Source organism: Ovis canadensis, chromosome 14 (genome assembly GCF_042477335.2).
Source record: "Ovis canadensis isolate MfBH-ARS-UI-01 breed Bighorn chromosome 14, ARS-UI_OviCan_v2, whole genome shotgun sequence".
Classification (NCBI taxonomy): domain Eukaryota; kingdom Metazoa; phylum Chordata; class Mammalia; order Artiodactyla; family Bovidae; genus Ovis; species Ovis canadensis.
The window spans coordinates 60,261,507-60,286,974 of NC_091258.1; the positions used below are offsets into that span (position 1 = coordinate 60,261,507).

At 40.3% G+C, this 25,468-nt stretch overlaps 1 protein-coding gene and 1 long non-coding RNA gene across 4 annotated transcripts in view; one reads left to right on the forward strand and one right to left on the reverse strand.

Moving 5' to 3' along the window:
- Positions 1 to 11,365: 11,365 nt before the first annotated feature.
- ZNF383 (zinc finger protein 383) overlaps positions 11,366 to 25,468 on the forward strand; it is a 43,187-nt gene continuing 29,084 nt past the window's right edge. Inside the window, exons 1-5 of one of the 3 annotated variants that reach the window (XM_069550542.1) lie at positions 11,366 to 11,442; positions 12,215 to 12,279; positions 21,219 to 21,304; positions 22,704 to 22,830; positions 23,138 to 23,233. In XM_069550542.1, the coding sequence (XP_069406643.1) occupies positions 21,296 to 21,304; positions 22,704 to 22,830; positions 23,138 to 23,233 (232 nt within the window). In that variant the 5' untranslated portion in view covers positions 11,366 to 11,442; positions 12,215 to 12,279; positions 21,219 to 21,295. Of the gene's footprint in view, positions 11,443 to 12,214; positions 12,280 to 20,163; positions 20,356 to 21,218; positions 21,305 to 22,703; positions 22,831 to 23,137; positions 23,234 to 25,468 lie in introns of those variants that run through there. The other 2 variants (XM_069550544.1, XM_069550543.1) reach the window with 2 other exon arrangements.
- Positions 12,716 to 17,966, reverse strand: LOC138418830 (uncharacterized). Its single transcript, XR_011248740.1, has 2 exons — positions 17,861 to 17,966; positions 12,716 to 15,349 (listed from the first exon to the last, which is right to left on the reverse strand). It is a non-coding gene; the product is annotated as an uncharacterized lncRNA (long non-coding RNA).

Sequence of the window (25,468 nt, forward strand, 5' to 3'; positions counted from 1 at the left end):
TGGAGCAGCTAACACTCTCCCCATCCCCATCCCCTGTTTTGGTTTTTTTTGGGGGGGGGGGCGGTGGTGGTGCTGTGAGTGTAAAGTCCACAAAGACAGTAGTTCACAATACTGTATTATATACTTGAAAATTGCTAATAGAGTAGATCCTAAATGTTCTTACCACACACACACACACACACACACACACACACAAAAGATAATTATGTGAGGTGATGAATGTGTTAACTAACCTCACTGTGGAAATTATTTCTCAATACATCCATGTATCAAATCATCATGTTATGTGACAATTATATCTCAACAGAGCTGAAAAAAGTAAATTATCTCTCATCTTAACTATAATAACCCCTATATGGTTTACTCACAGCTACATGCAACCTAATATATCACCTTTCTTTTCTCTCCTTAATAACAGAATCCAGATTTTATTTGAAGCAGCAATGTGCCCAGCTGAAGGATTATCCTGCCTCCCTTGTATATCCTGACTTCCATGGATATGTTCATGTGATTAAGTTTCCACCCCTGAGATGGAGGCAAAAGTGTTGTATAGTGCCTTCCGTAATATCTCCTGAGAGGGCTGCTTGAAGCGAGATGACCCAAATGAAAGACCCACCCTTCTTATCTTCTACCAGCTTTTTCTTTCTTCCTTCTTCCCAGAATGCAGATATACTTGCTATAGTGGCAGTAGGCTTTTCAGATCATGAGGTGACCTTGAAGATGGAAGTGTAAAAGAAAAATTGCATTGGACAAGTTAAACAGGCAAGGAAGACCTGATCGAAACTATTCCAGTAGGGTTCAAGTCTATTCATATAGGAGAGAGAGAGTGAACTCAGTTCTAAATACAACAATAGGGACAGCTCAGGACGGCTAACAGGCAGGTCAAAGAAGTCAATGGATGGAAAATTACTAAGAAGAACTTGGTTATAGATATTAAGAATTGGGGGCATTCTTGTTAAACTGGTTTGACAGTCTTCTTGCTGAACTGGGTTCAGCAGGCCAAGGACAGAATGCCAAGGCCTCAGAGAGTTCTCATTCAAGTTTTTGGTCAAGGCGGGAGTCCTTGTCAGAGTTCCATGTAATGATAATAGAGCAGTAAGAAAGGAGCATGCATTCTTAAGACAAGGAAAGGAGTTAGGAGGTATCAAAAATCACAAACCCCAGAAGAACAAATGAAAAAGAAATATAACTAATAAACTGATTTGGCAACAATGGAGGGATTAAAAGAAATCAACTGTAAACAAAAATTAATTGTATGTCAGCAATAATCCATCAGAAAATAGAAAAGAAAAAATATTCTATTTGAGCAAATTTAAAAGTTCCAAGGAATAACTGTAAGAGGAAATTTCAGAGATTTTCATGTATAAAACTGTGAAATCCTAATGAAGGACCTAAAAGATCTCAGTAAAGGGATGTATATCCCACATTTATGGAATGGATACTTAATATAGGAAAAACGTCAACTCTTGCCATATTTAGTATAGATTCAAGACAATTCCAATGAAAATATCAAAAGGATTTTTTATTATTTGACAAGATTATTAAAGATGGGTATACCAGTATATTTATGGGTATACCAGTATATTTATGTAAGAAGCATAGCAAAGAATATTCTGATGAAAGGAGAAGAAAGGGACTTTACGTTATAAGATATTAAATTGTAAAACTAAACTTTAAAAACAGAATATTTTATATAACAACTGAAATAGAAAAAGAATGTAAAAACCAGAAACAGAATCATGTGTACCTGAGAATTCAGTAATTCTGTAACTATTTAACCTCTTTTCTCTTATTTTTGCATCTTATTTAAGGAATCCCTTCCCACCTCAAAGTCTTAATATTTACCTGTATTTTCTACTATAGGTGGAAAATGCGATGTAATATAAAATACCCAGCATAACTTTCAAAGTATTCTTACCAAAAGTGTTCAACCTGAATTTAAACAAGGTATCAGATCTAACTTCCAGGTAATATAAGTCACAAAGGAACAAATTAAGAAATAATTTAAGTTTAAAGAATCAGAAAAATTCAGAATGTGGAATAGTCTGTAAGACCAATGGCATAGACTCTTAAAATTTTGTATCAGAAAAAAATTGTTCTAGATCAAGAGGGATAAAGTAAAAGAACAACTAAATGCTATGCATATATTTTGACTGACTTCTGGTTCCCTGTCCTGGCTTAAAAAACAAACAGACAAACAAACAAACAAAACGCTTTAAAAAAAAAAAAACTGAGGACTTCCCTGGTGGTCCAGTAGTTAAGAATCCACTTGCCAATGTAGGGGACATGGATTTGATCACTCGTCTGGCATCTTGCCTTGGGGCAGTCAAGTCCTGCACCACAACTACTGAAACCCAGGCACACTAGGGCCCGAGCTTTGCAACAAGAGAAGCCATCACAATAATTAACAACAAGAACAGCTTAGAGAATAGATAGCAGCCCCAAAGCCCCAGCTCCCTGTAACTAGAGAAAGCCCACACGCAGCAACAAAGACTCAGTGCAGCCAAAAATATAAATAAATTAATTTTTAAAAATAACAATACAAAAAAGGAAAGAAAAACTCTGAAAGTAATTTGGGGCACAAATGGAAAAATTATTAACATGGACTGAATATTATATGATACTTCAGAACTATTCTGCTTTTTCTTAGGTGTGGCATGATAATATTCTTGTGGTTAGATAGAATGTTCTTATGCTTAGCAAATACATAATGAAATATTTAGGGGTGAAGAATGATGTTTAAAACTATTCAAATCAGTCAGCACACCTCACAGAAAACCTGCCAGTTAAAGTTTTCTAGGATTAGAATTCCTCTTGATTTTGATTTTTTTTATACCAAAACTTCATAGAATATATTTAATCCCTAATACAACATCTTCCAGCCAATGATTAATAATAAGGAGGGAAAAGTAACAAAATTATGTATGGGGAAAGCCCCTATGTACACTGTAAATACAAATGGTACTCCATCAGAATAAGGTATAGATAGTGTAAAAAGTGTTTCTTGTTGTTACTTAGTTGATAAGTTGTGTCTGATTCTTCGCGACCCCATGACCGTAACCCACCAGGCTCCTCTGTCCATGGGATTTTCCAGGCAAGAATCCTGGAGTAGGTTGAGTAGATATATGTCAGAAGATGTTTCTTTCAAGTTTTCTGTTTGAATTTTTCAAGATAAAAAGTAGCAAAAAGATTAAAAAACAGTTTTAAATTATATACCTTATGACTATGAAGAAGTCATTTTAAACAAAGTAAGTCAGGGACCTCCCTGGTGGTCCAGTGGTTAAGAATCTGGCTGCCAGTGCAGGAGACATGCATTCCACTCCTGGTCAGGGAAAATTCCACATGCTGCTCGGCAACTAAGCCCATGCTCTATGATAAGAGAAGTCACAGCAATGAGAAGTCTACACACCACAATAAGAGAATAGCCCCCACTCTCCTCAACTAGAGAAAGCCCATGTGCAGCAACAAAAACCCAGAGCAGCCAAAAATAAATAATTTCTTTTAAAATAATAAAATAAAATACTACAGAAAAAAATTCAGGGAGGACTAGATGAAACAAGATTGGCAAAAGGTTGATAACTGTTAGAGCTGAAAGGTACACGGGTTGGGTGGGTAAGAAGGGGATGTTGATACTATTCAGTCTACTTTTGTGTTTGTCTAGAAGTGTTTGAGATAAAAAGTTAAAATAATACATGTTTTGTTTGGCCACATTATATATAGACACATGTACATATTAAACTATACAAAAAATTAATATAAAAACAAAGTATATGTAAAAGGAGAAGGGGGTGATGGCTCAGAGGAAAGACAATGTAATTTGCATTTGCTCTCAGTGTAAATTGTAAATGTCCTTTGCTTTCTGTTATTCTGCTCTGGTAGAATACAGGGATGTCTCACCAATGTATGAATTTCTATTTCTTCAGAGCCCTCTATTACTTACTGGTCTCTTTTTAGGTCTTGGGGTTCTTCTTGTCTATAAACAATTGAAAAACCAAGACCAGCCTCCAAAATGTTCAGAAATTATGTACTGTTGTCAGTTTCTTCACTTCTGAAGGAGCTAAAAAAAAATATCTTATGGTCCCTGGGTTGCCTTCAACACAGCTAAGGCTGCAGTCATTTCTCATTCTGAGTTATCTTTCCTTCTCGTCTTGTCAGTCGACCAGTGTTCTCTAGGCTTTTATTTATTTTTTAACGTTTCTTTTCTCTAAGGCTTGATTCCAAACTCATAAATTCTGAGGTCTGGCAGGGCCTCCTTTGCACAAGACTACCTTTATTGCTTCCCAGATGACCACCTGATAACCCAAAGTCTCACTCCCTTACCCCTTGGTATGACTCAAGAGGCAAAAAAAAAAAAAAAAAAAAGGAATGCTGAGAATTACCAAGCATCACTAGTGAGTTTCAAGAAGTTCAAGGTGGCTAAGAGCTGTCCTAATCGTTAGGCCCACAATGTGGGGGGAAGCTGTTAAAAACAGTTTGTCCTTTCCATGTGTCCTAAAAAAAATGACATTGTTAGTTCATTTGCTCTTCAGACATTGTGTAAACATTTCAGGATGATGGAAATGTTAAAAAAAAAAAAATGATGACAGGTCAAAAAAAAAAAGTTCTTCCAAATATTAAGTTTGATACTGATAAATCTTTAAGTGTTACAAACTTTTTATTTTTAGTCATCCTCATGCATGCGTGTTTAGTCACTCAGTTATGTTCAATTCTTTGCAACCCTTTGGACTCTAGTCCATCTGCCAGGCTCCTCTGTCCATGGGATTTTTTCAGGCAAGAATACTGGAGTGGGTTGCCATTTCCTTCTCTAGGAGAGCTTCCCGATCCAGGGATCGAACCTTGGTCTCCTACATTGCAAGTGGATTGTTTACCGTCTGAGCCACTAGTCATCCTAGTGTGCGTGAAATACTATCCCATTTTGGTTTTGATTTGCATTTTCCTAATGCAAATAACACCTAATGGTGTTGAACATTTTTTAGCGTGCTGATTGGTTATTTGCACATTTGTTTTCTTTGAAGATATGTCTATTCAAATATTTTGGCCATTTGAAAATTTGAGTTATTTATCCTTTTCTAGAGTTGTAACCATTCTCCATATATCATGAATACAAATTCCTTATCAGACATATGATTTGAAATTGGGTTCTCTTTCCATTTTCTTAATGGTGTCCTTTGAGGTACACAGGTGTGATTATCAGGTTGAAGGAGTTCTCTTCTATTCCTGGTTTAAATGTTTGTTTTGTTTTTTAAACCACGAATTGTTACTGGGTTTTACCAAATGCTTTTTTGGATCTATTGAGATGATCATGTGGCTTTTGTTTTCATTCTGCAAATATAATGAATTATTGTGATTGGTTTACATATGGTGGGCCACGCTTGTATTCCTAGAATAAATTTGGTTATTTGTATCGTATTCAGTTCAGTTCAGTCACTCAGTCATGTCTGACTCTTTGCGGCCCCATGAATTGCAGCACGCCAGGCCTCCCCATCCATCACCAACTCCCGGAGTCCACCCAAACCCATGTCCATTGAGTCAATGTCCATCCAGCCATCTCATCCTCTGTCATCCCCTTCTTCTCCTGCCCTCAATCTTTCCCAGTATCAGGGTCTTTTTCAATGAGTCAGCTCTTCACATCAGGTGGCCAAAATATTGGAGTTTCAGCTTTAGCATCAGTCCTTCCAATGAACACCCAGGACTGATCTCCTTTAGGATGGACTGGTTGGATCTCCTTGCAGTCCAAGGGACTCTCAAGAGTCTTCTCCAATGCCTCAGTTCAAAGCATCAGTTCTTTGGCCTTCAGCTTTCTTTATAGTCCAACTCTCACATCCATATATGACTACTTGAAAAACCATAGCCTTGACTAGATGGACCTTTGTTGGCAAAGTAATGTCTCTGCTCTTCAATATGCTATCTAGGTTGGTCATAACTTTCCTTCCAAGGAATAAGCGTCTTTTAATTTCATGGCTGCAATCACCATCTGCAGTGATTTTGGAGCCCCCCAAAATAAAGTCAGCCACTGTTTCCACTGTTTACCCATCTATCTGCCATGAAGTGATGGGACCAGATGCATGATCTCAGTTTTCTGAATGTTGAGCTTTAAGCCAACTTTTTCACTCTCCTCTTTCACCTTCATCAAGAGGCTTTTTAGTTCCTCTTCACTTTCTGCCATAAGGGTGGTGTCATCTGCATGTCTGAGGTTATTGATATTTCTCCCAGCAAGCTTGATTCCAGTTTGTGCTTCCTCCAGCCCAGCGTTTCTCATGATGTACTCTGCATAGAAGTTAAATAAGCAGGGTGACAATATACAGCCTTGATGTACTCTTTTTCCTATTGGGAACCAGTCTGCTGTTCCATGTCCAGTTCTAACTGTTGCTTCCTGACCTGCATATAGGTTTCTCAAGAAGCAGGTCAGGTGGTCTGGTATTCCCATCTCTTTCAGAATTGTCCACAGCTTATTGTGATCCACACAGTCAAAGGGTTTGGCATAGTCAATAAAGCAGAAATAGACGTTTTTCTGGAACTCTCTTGCTTTTTCCATGATCCAGCGGATGTTGGCAATTTGATCTCTGGTTCCTCTGCCTTTTCTAAAACCAGCTTGAACATCTGGAAGCTCACTGTTCATGAATTGCTAAAGCCTGGCTTGGAGAATTTTAAGCATTACTTGACTAGTGTGTCAGATGAGTGCAATTGTGTGGTAGTTTGAGCATTCTTTGTCATTTCCTTTCTTTGGGGTTGGAATGAAAACGGATCTTTTCCAGTCCTGTGGCCACTGCTGAGTTTTCCAAATTTGCTTGCATATTGAGTGCAGCACTTTCACAGCATCATCTTTCAGGATTTGAAATAGCTCAACTGGAATTCCGTCACCTCCACTAGCTTTGTTCGTAGTGATGCTTCCTAAGGTCCACTTGACTTCACATTCCAGGATGTCTGGCTCTAGGTGAGTGATCATCTTTTTAATATGTTTTTGGATTCCATTTGCTAGTAATTTTTGTTTCTGTATTCAAAAACAATATTTGCCTCTGGTTCTTTTCACTCCTAATATCTTTATCTGATTTTGGCATCAGGGTAATACTGGTCTTAAAAAGATAGTTGAGATATTTTCAATAGCTTTTGAGCATTTATTTTGTATAAGTGAGTCTACACATTTTCCCTGATCCAAATGATATTCCTGAGAAGAAAATACATTTATCAAGATTTTTGATGACGTTGTGCATAAAGCACAAGTCATTTACTCAAGGTCGCAAATAGTAATTTTCAGAACTGGGATTTGAATCTCAGGCTTGTCATAATCTGAAGCCTACAATCTTCCTGAAAGTTTTAGTCGCTCAGTCGTGTTCAACTCTTTGTGACCCCGTGGACTGTAGCCTATCAGGCGCCTCTGTCCATAAGATTTTCTAGGCAAGAATACTGAAATGAGTTGCCATTTCCTACTTCAGGAGATTGCCATTTCCTACTTCTTCCCGACATGGGGATCAAATCCTGTGTCCCTGTGTCTCCTGCATTGGCAGACAGGTTCTTTACCATCTGAAGCACAAGGGACGCTCACAATCTTCCTAACAAGCCATTTTATTGCACGTGTTTCTCTGTTACCCAGTTCTTTTCTTCCCTCATCTCTGTAACTGGTGCATCCATACTCTACTTTCTTGTCCTAAGACTGTCTCCTGCAAATTCTGCTTCATCAAGTCCTACTCATTCTACTCTCTTTCCTCTATCTTCTTCCAGTTATGCCAGGCTCAGCTAAAACTTTAGTGTCTTTTTTCGTTTGCTCTAGTTTCAGCTATTTTTACATTTTAATCACCATCCTGTTTATTCTGTTAGAAGAAACCAGCCTATCCTTTACAGGACTGTCCTTGCTTCTCAAGTCACCCTAGTTCACATCCTCATTTTAGGGTGATCCTAAATTATACCTATACCTGAATTTCAACTTGATTGTTAACAAAAATATTTGACATTCATTCTGTTGATTATCCTCTTGGCTTTGTTCCACTGATTCCTGGTGCTAAATTTTATTGAGTAGAAACTTGACACTAGCGTATTTCTCTCCTTTAAGCAACTGAAGCTTTTCTCTGATGCTGGAGTCTTCTTCTAGCTTACGGATCAATAACTGAGACATATTTAATTTTATGGATAAATTTTTCTTTAAACATGACTCCTGATCTTGGGGCATGAGTTCCTTATGTTATTCTTCGTGACCTCTACTCTCTTCATGGCAGTTCCCTTTCCTAAGTTTATCCTTCAAGATAAACACCTGCTGCTCCTGCTGCTGCTAAGTCGCTTCAGTAGTGTCTGACTCTGTGCGACCCCATAGACAGCAGCCCACCAGGCTCCACTATCCCTGGGGTTCTGCAGGCAAGAACACTGGAGTGGGTTGCCGTTTCTTTCTAGAATGCATGAAAGTGAAGTCGCTCAGTCGTGTCTGACTCTTTGCGACCTCATGGACTGCAGCCTACCAGGCTCCTCCGTGGGATTTTCTAGGCAAGAGTATTGGAGTGGGTTACCATTGCCTTCTCCAAGATAAGCACCTAGTGTTCCTGAAATGATTTTTCCCCCATGTCTGGAGTCTTCTTTAATAGAGGTTATTAGCTTCTAAGCCTCACTCTCACTTCTACTTACCAGTCCTTATTCTCTGAGATGCTTTTACCTAATCTCAACTGTATTGGGAACTGCTTATGTGTATTTTGGTGTTCATGGGCTTTTCCGTTCCCTGAATTTCACCAAAACTTGAGTTTTCTGTTTTGGTCTCCATTTGTGGATTTTAATTGATTCGAACAGATGAAAGGAGTAGGATTCATACCTAAGCTGTTGTACTGATCATACTAATGAATCCTCCTACCCACCCCCACACCCGCCCCCATCTGCTGGGAGAGTCAGGGATCTAACTATGGAAGACTGGAAAGGAATAAAGTATAACTCTAAATGCTGTCAACGGAGACTGAAAGTTGTGAAAGGAAAATTAATATTCAATCAATTTTACTAATAGAGATCTGGAAAATGGAATGGGGAGACCAGAGAAAGTATGACTTATACACATCTCAGAAAGTATGACTTACGATAGGATCTTAACTTCCAGAAACTCAAGATACTTAGAAAACCCTGACTCTAAAATAACTCGAGAGCCTGTCTACTTATCAAACTCTTCCCCTAAAATAACTCAGTGACAGCCTAGTCCTTAAGAACAAATATTTCCTTTTCTAAAGTCAAAGTGTTGTAGCCACGCATTCTGGGAAACAAACTCACTCAGGACAATGCAGAGAGTGGAGTGCAGTTTATTACACCGGCGGGCCCAAGGCAGAGTCTCCTCTTAGCCAAGGACCTGACCAGATTTTCCTGAAAACCTTATATACTCTTAAGTTTATGTGCCCAAACCCACCTCCTCAGATTGCCTGAAATCACTTTGCCAACAAAGGTCTGTCTGGTCAAGGCTATGGTTTTTCCAGTGGTCATGTATGGATGTGAGAGTTGGACTGTGAAGAAAGCTGAGCACTGAAGAATTTATGCTTTGAACTGTGGTGTTGGAGAAGACTCTTGAGAGTCCCTTGGACTGCAAGGAGATCCAACCAGTCCATTCTGAAGGAGATCAGCCCTGGGATTTCTTTGGAGGCAATGATGCTAAAGCTGAAACTCCAGTACTTTGGCCACCTCATGCGAAGAGTTGCCTCATTGGAAAAGACTCTGATGCTGGGAGGGATTGGGGGCAGGAGGAGAAGGGGATGACAGAGGATGAGATCGCTGGATGGCATCACTGACTCGATGGACGTGGGTCTGAGTGAACTCCGGGAGTTGGTGTTGGACAGGGAGCCCTGGCGTGCTGCGATTCATGGGGTCGCAAAGAGTCGGACACGACTGAGCGACTGAACTGAACTGAACTGAACTGAGTTTGAACAAAGGAAAAGAAAGATACAATCAAAGTTAACCTGTGATTCATATGCCTTAAGCCTAGGTAGTTAACAGTGGACAATTATCAATAGGCTCATGGTCATACTCCAATAAACATAATAGAATTTATGATTCTATTTGGTTACACAGATAATTAGGGTATTCTTTTAGGCAACACAGAGTCTAGGTATGAGCCCTGGGGCTCTTCCATCCACGGGGCCTGGTTTTTCCAGTTGTTATGTCATTTCCATAGATACTGGGCATATAGCTCAAAGTCCGCAGTCCGGCCCAAGATGGAGTCCTGCTTTCAAGATGGAGCCTGTTCTGTTTCCTTCTTCAAAAGTCAATCATAATTCCTTCCAAACAATGTTATTAACTTTGTGAGGTTTACCTTTGGAAGTCCCTGACTCTCTTCTGGAGCACTCTTTTGGTTTTACCCAAATTAGTCTCCCAAATTGCAGTTCCTAAGACCTCCAAATAAACTCTTATTTTGCAGCCTTCTGTGCTTTCTTGGAAGACAAGGTTTACCCATGAAAAACCCTAAGGCATGGAAGGGTGTGGGCTCCACAGCCATACAAGAAACAAAGCTATGATTTATAAAAGACAAGTCTGGGAACGCATGTAAGAATTTAAAAAAAATAATAATAAAATAAAATAAAAAATAAAATAAATTTTAAAAAAAGAAAAAAAAAAAAAGACAAGTCTGAAACTATGTGTCAGACACATTGGTTTGCTTTTTGCTTCTCCAAAAGTCAAAACTGATTGATAGTACCAGAACATGAACCCTAAATGGTCACTGTTTTCCAGATGAAGAAAGTGAGGTAACTCCAATTTCACCTGTGGCTTTACTCACTGGGGCCATTATCAAAGTCAACATTACTATGCACAACAAACAAACTGCTGGACGGGCCTGATAATCCGTGTTCATCCGCTCCATTCCGGAGTCGCTGATTGCTCTCCTTCACTTTCCTGCTGAGGGTTCGTATCTGAGACTCTTAGGTTTCCGCTCCCAGACTAGCACAGATCACACACCACGTTAATCCACAGAGGAAGGCAAAAATGTTGCTTTAGTCAATCTGAAATATTCTCAGAGTAAGCTACAACTCCTAGAAGAGTCTTGGGCGCCACTCTGTCCTCCACCGCAGCAAACTCTGTGCAAAAAAAAAACCAAGACAATCTTCTCCTTAGGCGGGCGCCGCACCCATTCTGGTTCTAGACTACATTTCCCAGAAGTTCTTGCTTCTTTAACCTACTTTCGGCGCGAATCTAGCAACATTTTTCTATCTCTCAGGGGACATATGACTCCATAGGATTGGCCTGGCCCTTGGAGGAAGCTTGTCTCTGGGATGTGGGGACTGTATCTGTATCTCAAGATTCTTGGCAGCAATTCCGAGAGGGGAGAAGAGGTATAACTTGGCCCCAGGCGGTGCAGAAAATCCGAGAGTGAGGAGCCATCTTGTCCTAGCGGATCTGGCTCCGGACTACATTTCCCAGAGACCCTGGCGCATATACGGCCGACCCATCACTCGCCTGCGGGACCCTCGGCCTCCGGGGAAGGGAAAGTGCAAGGTGAGCAGCCTAGGTCCTGGGGGCTCGACTAGGTTCCGGATGTGCATCTCTGAGGGTCTGAAGGGACAGTCCAGGCGGGTCCGAAGTCTTGGGCCTGCATGATTTGATAGGACTGGGGGAGGGGGAAGTGTGGGAATCCGTGTGTGTGATTGTGACCTTATGTGACCGTGCGGTGTTGTGTGTGCACGTGTCATCGTGACTGACCACGCGCGCGAAACTCTGTGTGCAGGTGTGATTGTGGATATCCTCGCTGTGGTGTGTAATTGTGACAGTGTGCGGCTCCGACCCCGTAGTGGGACAAGTGATTGTGGGTACCCATACAACTTTGTGCCCTGTGTGTTGGGGTGGGGAGTGTAGAATGTGATTGTGCTTCTATGACTGTGTTATCTGAGGGCTGCCTCTGATGGTGGTTTTATGAACTTTAGCAGTACTAACTGTACTGGATGTCTATGACTGTGTAAGGATATGTGAGTGTGATCACGTAAGTTTTTGTGGCACTGTGTGTGCGGTTGGAGAGTGCCTGTAATTTTGCCAAGCTGACAGTGTGTGTGTCCCAGTGGTTGATGTGTGAGATCAGGACAGATTTTGGTCTTGAGCAGCAGACTTTTCCCCTTCTGCAACCAGGAATACTCAGGACAGACTCCACTCCTCTGACCTCTCCCCATCCCTCCTTCCCATGGGTAGTAGGTGTGGGTCCAGAGTAACCTGTTATCTAATCAGTCAGAGCCACAGAAAGACCTGGCTTTTCATGATTCCTTTCTCCTTCCTCCAGCTGTCTTTCTCAGAGAGGTCCCCTGAGGAGAAAGAGGAATGGCTGTTGACCAAGCCCAATACAAGGTGCGCTGGGGTTTCCTTTTTGTTTTATAAGTACCCTGGTGCACATGTGCATGCTTTCATAGCGTACAGACATACCAATAGAGTTGCTAGGCCAGAAGATATGTCTGTATTTTCACATTTCCTAGATAATGCTGGACTGATATGGTTGTATCTGTTAAATTCTTACTAGCAGTTTATAAGCATAGTCATCCTGTATTCTAATACTTGGTCAGTTGGTGTTTTAATTTTTGATGATTCATCAGATATAATGATATAGCATGTGGTTTTAAAAGTATAACATACATTATGGTGTGTTACATAGTAGTTTCACTGCCCTAAATATCTTCTGTGCTTTACCTATTCATCCCTCTTTGCTTCCTTCCTTCTAACTCCTGGCTACCATTGATCTGTTATGCCCAAGTCTCGAAATCTCCCAGTGACCACCAGGGAGCCGGTATCCGGTATCTGATGCATAAGCAAGAGAGTTTTTATTACCAAGCTCTAGCTGGGGCTCCCACCGTTACCGACGCAGCGGCTAAGGAGAGGAGTTTTGGGTTACACTGCTTATATAGGGAATATTCAGGTGAAAGGGTAACAAAGGGGGTGTTCAGGCTGAGGGACTACTGATTGATTACCCTCTCCTATAGGGTTGTGTGTGGATCTCTGATTGTTTTTTTTCACTTACACGGTGAATCATTATTTCACAAAGGTAAATCACTTCCAAGGTAAATCACAAATGTAAATCATTACTTCCAAGGTAAATCACAAATCCTTGAACTTAAAGTCAGGAGGTTTATCCTAAGGGCTGATTGGCTCGTGCATAGCGGGGCAAGTTTAGGCAATATCCAAAGTCTAAGTCTGTTTGCCCGGTACCTTTGCAAAAATGGAATTCTTTTACAAGATGAAAAGATTACAAGATGAAAAAGATTACAAGATGTAGAGCTCAGGCTCTACATTCCCCCCTTCTCAAGGACCCAAGACAGACCCAATCATGGGTCTGTAGTTAGCTTTATATTATCTTTTACCAGGGGTGGGTTTGTTATGGCTGCATATTGGGACCTAAGCACCCTAAGCTGCACCATGTTGATGTGGCCTTTGATAAAGTTTATCAACTTGTTTAGTAGACATGGTCTGAAGGTGAATCGCAAGAGTAAAATGATTAGGGGCCCAGCCAGAGAAGATATGAGGGTCATGAGCCAGGGAGATGAACTGAACCAGGATTCAAACTTTTCTCTTTCTCTTTTTCTCTGACTCAGCCCTTCTCTTATCTTGGCCAGGGACTCCCTGACTAACAACGTTCTTCCCCTAACGCAGCACATAGGCCCCCTGAGAGACTTCATACTCAAGATACTTCTTGGGAATTGGGGCGGAGGTCTCTTTCTTCTGTAACTTCTTCCTGCTGTGCATGGGCGTAGGCCTGCCTAACAGAGCAGAAGTCTCTCTCTCTACCTGATCTAAGTTGGGGTTTTCCACATCTGAAACCAGCTTAAAATGGTGGTATCCAAGCCTGACACAACTCAGAAAACTCAAGGGTTTAGCAATACAAGGTCTAATGTGAAAATACACCCGTAGCATCACCTAGTTATTTCCCAGGATATCTGAACCATAGCTATTCTATTTTGACTTTTGATTGTAAACTGTTCCTTAATAGCCAAAGCAGATTTCACCATTAATGACGTCAGTGTTTCTCTAGGTACTAGAAGATGCAAGAATTGGGATTCATAAAATCTTCTCCTGAAAAGATCTAACTATCTGAAGGCCTGTTATGCCAGTTTTTCCCAGAGCACAGAGTGCCTCATTCCTGATTTTTACCCTGAACTCCTTTCAGGGACGTTGAAAGTCAGCAGTTGCAGCAGCCATGATTTAATCTTTGCAGATGTAGATGGCGAGTGTCAGTCTTCAGTTGGCAGAGCCCCTTTTTGCTCATAAACTTGACCATGATTTTGAGGGGGGCATTTCATGACCATTTTATCCCATGGTGCTGAGAGTGTCCATTCTCAGGTTTGGCAAAGAGTCTGTTGACAGGCCACTCAATGTGCTGTTACTGGGCTAGGCCATAAAACAGTATCCAAAATTCTCTGGACCACCTGTCTTACTAGCTTCTTGGTCCAGGAAAATATTCCCTCTTGTTGCTTCTTGCCATATCTAGAGTTACACTGTTACCATCATCATCTCATATGGGACTATATATTATTCTATTAGAGGCCTCACACATATTTGACAGTGTAAGAAACAGCAATTTTGTAAAACAGGTGAAATACAAATAACAGCCAGCAGTATTAGTAAAGTCACAAGTAAGACTTATGTTAAGAACTTCCATTAGATGTAGCCTAGTATATCTTCAGGTCATCTGACTTAGTCTGCCCTGTAGAATCTTTATCTTCCCAGGAAATTATATATTGGCACCATCTATAAGGCGCATAGCCCAGTTTTCTAGTGTTACTAGACTGATTATCTTTAGTATGATTTAATTTTTTTTTCCCCCAACACAGGGGAGACTTTAAACCTAAATTACTATAGTCTGATGTTATCTATATAAATCCATCCCATAACTGTGGGAGATTTTCCTCTCCTTTGTGGAAACTTTTCTTGTTCTGAGCTTGGGTAATAGAAAAAAGCTCAAATTTATAGCCAGAGTGAGAGCAGGCATTATTAATTGGCCCGGTGAGGGGATCCTATCTAGTAATATCACAGTGACCTGAATATGACTATAATTTTTTAAGTAAATTTTCTCAGGGCCAACCAGTTAGAGTCTGGTAGTAGAGAAATTTACCAAGGTAACCTAGAACTAGACACAGGTAATTGGCCACAAACCCAACAATTGGATTGATTTTTAAAACTAGCATAGGATCAGGTCTATGATAGAAAAGCATTTGATTTATATGCAAAGGTCTAAGAAGTCAAGAAAACATAAATGATCATACGAATCAGGTCCAGCATCTTGGGGAAGCTGTCTACCTCTGATGTTGTCGTCTTCTCATCCTGGTGTAGTGTAGTTTTCCTGATAAAAAGTCCTTCCATCCATGTTGGAAACAGTCCCTTAAATTATGTCATTTTTACAGTCCTGGTTGCAGGTCATGAGGCATCTGATCTTCATCCAAAGATAGATTACTGAGATAAGCTTCAGAAACAAACTTAGGGTGTTCTTCAAGAATTCAATTAAATTTTACATTAATATCACATAACAGCAAAGAACTATCTAAGAGATGAGTCTTACTAGATGCAGACCTCCATTAACAAACTGGTATTTAACATTTTGAAATATCTTTTTCTCCTTAAAGTTACCCTTATTTTTATTAAATATAACCAAATTAAGGCTAGTTTGTTTGCAAAATAGGTTTGTTCTCACTAATTTTGGTCTGATGATTTTTATAACCATAATTGATTATAGGCTTTTTATTTTGCTGAAACATTTATAGTCTCAGACTGAACTTTTAAAATAAAACAGGGCTGGGAAACTCACACCAAAGGCTTATCACAGATTTTGCCTAACAAATCTAGGTGAATTCTTCCCTTTTTAAGGTCTCAAAAATTTATTGAGATTTTTGTACCCATGAGATAACCTTCCTAACTCATTTGATAAACTTACTGGAAACCTAAGAACTTCCAATTTTTGGAGGAGTCAGATAGAAAATATAATTGTTTTGTTTATAACCCTCAATTTACCAAAGTATTGTCATAATTAGCTTGAGGGGAAGATTTTCCTTACTCCCTGAAAGATTCAAACCCATAATTTTTCAGATAGAAAAATTATAGCCATAAAAGTTATAAGCATATTCCCTGGTTCATTCAGTCCTTTTGTTAACTTTTGTGAAGTCATCAGGTTCTCCATTAAAATGCCAGGAAAAAAAATAAAATAAAATAAAATGCCAGGAAATATCAGAATGTTAAAAACTCCATATAATTTCTAGGATATCTATATTAGTAATTTTACCATACATTATAACATGAGTGGAATTATTACTCATTTGATAATCTTTTCCATGTAATTTAACCAACCAAATAAACACAGTTTAATATCTCTCTTTGGGATGTTCCAGGGGCCCTCTGAAGCATCCCAAAGTTAGCTAGAGATCAAAAGAACTTCAAAAGAGTTCTATTTAGGAAGCTTTCTTGATAGAGTTTATATAAAAGCTCATATCTCATTTACATTTTTTAGAAGTTTTTTTTTCACTTGAGGTAATTTCCTTGTTGACAAACTTGTAACAGATATAATATTTAACTTATATTAAACCTAGGTACAATGAAAATATTTTACTTAACGTTAATTACTCTAAGACATGTCTATATTAAATAGGTCAACAAACAAACATTAATATCAGGTATTTAACATTAAATATTTCCCAGTTCACATGAACCTGGAATTTATTGTTTAATTTAGAATTACTTGATTTGTAAGCGCTTACCTTTTTTTAAGCCAAATAAATAGAGCTCATATACAAATTAACCTCAAAAATATTACCCAGAGACAGAGACATACCAAGACATATTTAGACAGACACAGTGCAAGATCTAGCTTCAAGTCTTTTTTTTTTTTCCTCAGTGTCAGGAGTTAGAGATGGTCGAACCCCGGTCTCCCATATTGCAGGCAGGTACTTTAACGTCGGCTCCACCAGGGAAGCCCTTAAATACAAGAATACAGTCCCTCAGAAAACCTCCTATAGAGACACAGAACTTCAGATCTAAGCACTAACATCAAAGATTTCAAGGGAGGAAAGTAAGCCAGGTTGAAAAAGGAAGGGGGAGGAGGCTTATTAGTTCCATATTCCTTATCAGGATCTCCTGTGATAAAACAACTCATGCAAATGGTTACTATGGTGCCTGGCCAGGGTGGGCGGTTTCAATCAGTGTGCTTCCCCTAACAATTCCCCCCTGTAAGATGGGGTATAACGACGCCGTGGGTCCAGTTCTCCTGGGTTCCTTCAGATTCTCTCCCACCCGTGTCACCAACACCCGAGTGGTAGAAAGTTCCTGTTGAGGCAAAAAAATGTTACCCAAGGAGGGGAGTGTACTATGATATTTTCCCACACTATGATATAGGGGACTTGGTCAGGGTGTCCGGCCTGCGGTCAGAGGATGATATCTTGGACTTGGTGCGCAGTTTCCAAGTCAAATGTGCCTTCCGAAGGCCAGCCCATATGGAACGACAGCCATTCTGTGCTGCAAAAAGTAATTAGTTTATCTTTCTTAATTTTAACACTGAGGTCACGGGCGCCCTTTTTGACCTCTTTAAAATAGTCATCAGAGATAGAGGAGTAGGGCTAGATTGACGTTGCCCCATCGTTCCTGGATCAATCAGGCGTGGGTAAATTAACACAAACAACACAGATAGCCAGCCAGCCAGCCAGCCAGACAGACAGAAAAAACAAACCTTCAGGAGTCCAGAGGCAAATCTGAAAGTAGGACAACAGCCTCCGGTCGTTCAGTGGGAGCGAACCGCTAATGTCAACAGGATACAGGGGCACTCTGTCCCCTTCGGGAGGGTCGGGGACGTCTCCCAACGACCCCTACCTATGACCCGTCGGCGCGTCCACCTGAGTCATATACCGGTCTCAGAAAATAGGCCTTATCAAAGACAAACAGGAAAACAGAAAAAACTTACTGGTTGCAGATAACTCTCCGGATCGGTCTTCCCGTGGAGCTGATGGGAGATCCCAGACGAGCCCCCAAATGTTATGCCCAAGTCGCGAAATCTCCCAATGACCACCAGGGAGCTGGTATCCGATGCAAAAGCAAGAGAGTTTTTATTACCAAGCTCGAGCTGGGGCTCCCACGCAGTGGCTGAGAGGAGCCCCGAGTTTTGGGTTACACTGCTTATATAGGGAATATTCAGGTGAAAGGGTAACAAAGGGGGTGTTCAGGCTGAGGGACTTCTGATTGGTTACCCTCTCCTATAGGGTTGTGTGTGGATCTCTGATTGTTTTTTTTTCACTTACACGGTGAATCATTATTTCACAAAGGTAAATCATCACTTCCAAGGTAAATCACAAATGTAAATCATTACTTCCAAGGTAAATCACAAATCCTTGAACTTAAAGTCAGGAGGTTTATCTTAAGGGCTGATTGTCTTGTGCATAGCGGGGCAAGTTTAGGCAATATCCAAAGTCTAAGTCTGTTTGCCCGGTACCTTTGCAAAAATGGAATTCTTTTACAAGATGGAGTAGCTCAGGCTCTACAGATCTTTTTACAGTCTCCATAGTTTTGCCTTTTCCAGAGTGTCATATAGTTGGCAGATAGAACTTTTCATATTGACTTCTTTCACTTGGTATATGTCTTTTCATGATTCCATAGGCCATTTTCTTTCTTTCTTTTTTTTTTGGCTGGATAAAATGGCATTGTCTAGATGTACCACAGTTTACTTAACCATTCACCTATTGAGGGACATCTTGTTTTTCTCAAGTTTTTGCAATTATGAATAAAGCTGCTATAAACATCTGTGCACAAATTTTTGTGTGACATAATTTTTCAACTCTTTGGGATAAATATCAAGGTGCTTGGTGGATCATATCATAAGAGTATGTTTGATTTTGTAAGAAGCTGCCAAACTGTCTTCCAAAGTGACCATTTTGTATTCTCACCAGCAATGTATGAGAGTTCCTGTTGTTTCACACCCTGGCCAGAATTTGGTTGTCAGTGTCCTGGCTTTTGGCCATTCTCATAGGTGTGTAGTGGAGCAGTCTTTTAATTAGACATTAAAATATATTTGTAAATTATAATAAATAGAGAATGTGATACTGGCAAAATAATAAACAGATCACTGAATCAAAGTAGAATCACAAATCCAAGTGTATCATCTATGATAAGGGTAGCATTTATTTTTTAATATTTATTTATTTGGCTGTGCAGGGTCTTAGCTGTTGCACTTGGGATCTCTGATCTTCATTGCAATGTGCAGAATCTTTTAGTTGTGGCAAGTGGGATCCAGTTCCCTGATCAGAGATCAAACCCTGGCCCCTTGCATTGGGAGCTCAAAGTTAGCCACTGGACCACCAGGGAAGTTCCAAGGGTAACATTTAAATCAGTATGGAAAACATATTCCATAGTCATCTGTTCTAGGGCTCATTTCCACCCCCCGCCCCATTTCAACATATATGAAATAAGGTCATTAAGGTTATGTCTTAAATAGTTCCTCCTTTCTTAGGAGCGATAAAATAATGGTCCATGTTAAGTCCCATGGAATACTATATTATTCATATGTGATTTTGGTACATTTGGGTAGCCCTCTCTGGGGGAAAATGAAGTAGGATTCTTAACTCATATCTTTTACTAAAGTAAAATTGTAATTGATAGTTTCATGCCATTGTCTTTTACCAAATAATACCAAAATAAAAATAATAGTTGATTAAAGGCTTAAATGTAGTGAAAGCATTACAATTGTAGAAAAAAGAAAAAAAATTTTAATATAAATATGTGTGGGTAACAAAGCTCTTACCCCAGAACTAGAAGAGTTGACATTTTAACTTTTGTGTGGCTAAAACACATAAGCAGAGGGGCTTTTTTTTTTTTTTTTTTTTAAATATTTATTTGGCTGCACTGGGTCTTAGTTGCAGCACTTGGAATCTTTGATCTTTAGTTGCAGCATGTGGGATCAAATGCTCCTGCACTGGGAGCACCAAGTCTTAGGCCCTGGACCGCTAGGGAAGTCCCTGGTGGTTGTTTTTTAGAAAAAAACAGAGCTAGTGCATAAGGAAAGGAGTGCCTCAATGTGAATATGAGTGTAGTTGTGTGTTGGGGGAAGTTAACCTTCTCAGGCTTGGAAAATGAGGATTGCTTAAGGAAGTCTTTAGCACTAATTGGGCTTCCCTAGTGATTGAGACAGAGAAGGAAATGGCAACCCACTCCATGGGGTCGCAAAGAGTCGAACACGACTGAGCGACTTCACTTTCACTTTTCTCTTTCATGCATTGGAGAAGGAAATGGCAACCCACTCCAGTGTTCTTGCCTGGAGAATCCCAGGGATGGGGGAGCCTGGTGGGCTTCAGTCTCTGGGGTCGCACAGAGTCGGACACGACTGAAGTGACTTTAGCAGCAGCAGCAGCAGCAGCAGCAGCAGCAGCAGCAGCAGCAGCAGCAGCAGCAGCAGCAGCAATTGAGATGGTAAAGAATCCGCCTGCAATGCAGGAGACCCAAGTTTGATCCCTGGGTTGGGAAAATCCCCTAGAGAAGGAAATGGTAACCCCTTACAGTATTCTTGCAGGAAAAAAATCTCATGGACAGAGGAACCTGGTGGGCTACAGTCCATGAGGTCACAAAGAGTTGGAGCAACTGAGCAACTAACACTTTCACTTCACAGTTAGTACTAATTAGAATAAACTGTGTTTCTGGCCACAGCCTGGCCACAGGCACCATTTAGGTAAAGCTGGCTTAGGGACCTGAGGATTACAGAGGAGGGGTCCACTCAGAGCAGGTTGTAGCAGCTCTGTCTTGGGTTTCAGAGCGACAGCAGCACTGAGATGGGGCAAGGTCTTGCCTGGATCACTTGGCTGAGGCAGGAACCGGGAAACAGACAGAGCTGGACTCCATCTTAGGCCAGGCTGCGAACATTAGGCTACACGCATGGTCACCCTCCCAATGGACTCTGCACTTTGTGCCCGGTGTCTATAGAAATGGCATACCAATGGAAAACCAGACCCCCGGAAAAAAGAGCCTTTGGACTTGTCCTTGGACTCTTCGTTGCCTAAAAGAATATGCTAATTACTTCTGTAACAGAACAAAGTGGTAACAATATGAAGGAGAGGAATTATGACTCTTCATTCCTTTGGATCAACTAGCTGGGATCCATCTTGCTGCAGCAAAAGCCTGGGATTTCTGGAGTTGAGGAATGAGGGGGATTTATTCCAGACTCCCACTCACTAACTAGAGTTATATCCTGAGACCAAGGGAAATGGAAGTAATTTTGCCTGGAAAGTCCAAAAGCTGTAAGGCCAGAGCTGTCTCTAGATATTTCTTTGATTTTCCAGGCCTGCCTTCTCAGAACACTATCCCTTTTCAGAACAGCCCCAAGGAGGACTGACCATCTCCTGTAATACTGAAAGCCATGGCCCAGGTAAGTTAGCTGAGGCTCTTTCTTACCTTTCTGACATTCCGTTCTTTCTAAGAAAAACAAACAAACAAAATTTTAAGGGTATTTGAGCCCAATTCCTTACTTTGTAGGTAGCCTTTCCATCTCTTTCCTTTCTTTGCAATTTTTGTTGTTGTTGTTAGAAAAGAAAAAAAAAAGATTCATTTGTCTGCTATTTGGATTTTGCTGATTTTTTCTCTGGGGTATCATGTAAGTGTTTCCTGAGAATTAGTATGTAGGTCTTGATCAGATTCAGTTGGGATTTTTTGGTCAGGAATATTTCCTAGGTGATGATGTGTGATTCCATTAGGAGCTGTATTATTTCTGGTTCTTTTTCCTTTTGTAATGTTAGCTACCAGTGAGGATTATTGTCTAGATTCATTAATTCATTAGAGGTTGCAAAATGATATTTAAATTCTGTCATTCATTTTCCATAGATTAGGTAGCATCCTGTGTTTAAAGTAAAATATCTCATCAACTCTTTGGTTACACTAAAGGGCCATTTGTATGGGAAAGAATGTTTGATTCTTTCCCCCTTATTTACCAGTTTTCATTTTATTATTTATTTATTTATTGGCTGTGCCTGGGTCTTCGTTGCTGCTCACAGCCTTTCTCTAGTTGTGAAGAGCAGGTGCTTCTTTTGTTGCAGAGTTTGGACTCTAGAGCATGGACTGAATAGTTATGTGCATGGGCTCAGTTGCTCCAAGGCATGTGGAATCTTCTTGGACCAGGGATCAAACCCAGGTCCCTTGCATTGGCAGGTGGATTTTTAACCACTAGACTAGCAGGGAAGTCCTTTACCAGTTTTTAAAATAATGAGTTGGTGTCTTAGAATCCTTCAAAGATAACTAGTAATTTCTTATTCAATATTGTTAGGAGCTGATGGATTTAAACATTTTTGATCTAATCATTCCATTACATTTGAGCCTCAAATTATGCTGTCTTTGGCCAGTGGGAGGCTTTTCAAGTTGGCTCGTGAACCCTTTTAACATGATGCCAGTAGTTTTTGATAGCTCTCTTCCTTTCTGAGAGTTTTCAAATTCATCCGCTGCATTTGACTCAGTCCTGAAATTGTCTCTTTGCCAACTTTTGTTCCTTGTATTTGAATACAGTGCTTAGAGATGACAAGCTAGCCACTAGGGATGTTCTTTGCTACTGGGTTAATTATTGTTTTTGGGCCTTTTCTATAGACTGAGTCAGGAATTTTTTTTTTTTTTAATACAAAATAAACTGATAACTCTTGCATCTACTTCTAGGGTCCAAAGATACTGCTTCTCAGTGATACCAGTGTAATAGCTCTTTGCTTTACCCCCAGATATAAGCACAGTAGTCTGTGAAATGTTTCTTTTTGTTGCACAAATAATACACGTGTTTATTGTTTCAGGGATCAGTGGTGTTCAGTGATGTGTCTATAGACTTCTCTCAAGAGGAGTGGGAATTCCTGAACCCTGCTCAGAGGGACTTGTACAGAGATGTGATGTTGGAAAATTATAGTAATCTGGTGTCAATGGGTAAGGACATCTATACTGGTAATTTTGAGTTCTCCCCTGGAATGTCTTTTTTTTCTGCAGTGAATTTCTCAGCTACGTTTCAAGTTACCAGCTGAATTTCTCTCCCTGTTCTCAAATAAATGGTTTGAACTGAAATGGAAAGTAAAAGTGGGAAATGGGCAGCTCCTAGTTGGCTATGGCTGAGCCTCTTCTTTGTTTGACTGTTCCCACAGTAGTATCTCTTCCTTGATAATCAAGGGACTGGTATTACATTTGGGTCTGATTTACCCACAGCTTAACCATGTTCCATATCTTTTCTTGTGAGCAGGACTCTACATTCCCAAGCCTCAAGTTATTTCCTTATTGGAACAAGGGAAAGAGCCATGGATGATTGGCAGAGAGCTGACAAGAGGCCTGTGCTCAGGTAAGTGAGAAATGACTGGACCAAGGCAGGGCACTGTAGGTAATAACTCAGTTGATTCATGAAGAAACAGCACCCTTGAGATGTGACCTTGGAAGCTCCCATCAAAACAGTAGGCCTGTGGGAAAAACTAACTCCTTTGAGCATGACTTTACAAATGACCTGTTCCATTCCTTTCCTCACTTACTGCTCTTTCTGCTACTCTTTCTCCAATACCTTTCTTAATTTCAAGTAGAAAGTACCCTTCATATCCCCTGCAAAGAAAACTCTTTTACCTGTACTTTTTTTGTTTCCTATTTTGGGGCCATGCCACATGGCATGAGGAATCTTAATCCCTGACCAGGGTTCGATCCCATGCCCCCTGCCATGGAAGCATGTTTTCTTAACCATGGGACCTCCAAGGAAGTCCCTACCTGTATTTTTAAATTTTAATTAATTTATTTATTATTTTGGCTGTGCTGGGTCCTCATTGCTGCATGCAGGCTTTCCCTTCATTGTAGTGCACAGGATTCCCATTGCATGGGTTCTCTTGTTGGGAGCATGGACTCTAGGTGCTTGGGCTTCAGTAGTTGCAGCTCGTGGACTCAGTAGTTGCAATTCCTGGGCTCTGGAGCACAGGCTCGATGGTTATGGAGCACGGCACAGGCTTAGTTGTCCCTTGACATGTAGGATCTTCCCGGACCCATGATTGAACCCATGTCCCTTATTTTGGCAGGTGGATTCTTAACTGCTGGACCATCAGGGAAGTCCTCCTACCTATATTTTAGATTCAGTTCCTTGCTAGGTTTTCTTCCTCTTAGACTCAACTAAATGTTTTCTGTTACCACTCCCAAAATAGTATACCTGTGTGTGTGTGTGTGTGTGCATGTCTGCACGTACCTGCCCCAGCTCCAAGTCCTAGTCTTCATTATAGCTGCCCGCCAATGACTGATTTTTTTTGTTTGTTGTGCATTTTTCTTTTATCCGATATTTTTTATTTCCTAATTTGTGCAAAGGAGTCTGCCATATGATGTATTTTTCTTTTTCTTTCTTTTTTTTTACCATCAACCCTCCTTTTCCTTTATTCTATAGTTGTTACATATATTTACATAGGTTATAAACACAATAAATGCAATTTATAATTTCCTTTAAACAACAAACAATTATTTTTAAAAAGTGAGACATAATCATTTTTTAATTTACAAGGTTATTTATCATTTTTATTTTATTATTATTATTATTATTTTTACTTTACAATACTGTATTGGTTTTGCCATACATTGACATGAATCCACCACAGGTGTACATGAGTTCCCAACCCTGAACCCCACTCCCATTTTCCTCCCCATACCATCTCTCTGGGTCATCCCAGTGCACCAGCCCCAAGCATCCTGTATCCTGTATCGAACCTAGACTAGCATTTTGTTTCTTACATGATAGTATACATGTTTCAATGCCATTCTCCCAAATCATCCCACCCTCTCCCTCTCCCACAGAGTCCAAAAGTCTGTTCTTTACATCTGTGTCTCTTTTGCTGTCTCGCATACAGGGTTATCATTACCATCTTTCTAAATTCCATATATGTGCATTAGTATACTGTATTGGTATTTTTCTTTCTGGCTTACTTCACTCTGTATAATCGGCTCCAGTTTCATCCGCCTCATTAGAACGGATTCAAATGTATTCTTTTTTAATGGCTGAGTAATACTCCATTGTGTATATGTACCACAGCTTTCTTATCCATTCATCTGCTGATGGACATCTAGGTTGCTTCCATGTCCTGGCTATTATAAACAGTGCTGTGATGAACATTGGGGTACACATGTCTCTTTCAATTCTGGTTTCCTCGGTGTGTATGCCCAGCAGTGGGATTGCTGGGTCATAAGGCAGTTCTAGTTCCAGTTTTTTAAGGCATCTCCACACTGTTCTCCATAGTGGCTGTACTAGTTTGCATTCCCACCAACAGTGTAAGAGGGTTCCCTTTTCTCCACACCCTCTCCAGCATTTATTGCTTGCAGACTTTTGGATCGCAGCCATTCTGACTTGTGTGAAATGGTACCTCATTGTGGTCTTGATTTGCGTTTCTCTGATAATGAGTGATGTTGAGCATCTTTTCATGTGTTTGTTAGCCATCCGTATGTCTTCTTTGGAGAAATGTCTATTTAGTTCTTTGGCCCATTTTTTGATTGGGTCATTTATTTTTCTGGAATTGAGCTGCATAAGTTGCTTGTATATTTTTGAGATTAGTTGTTTGTCAGT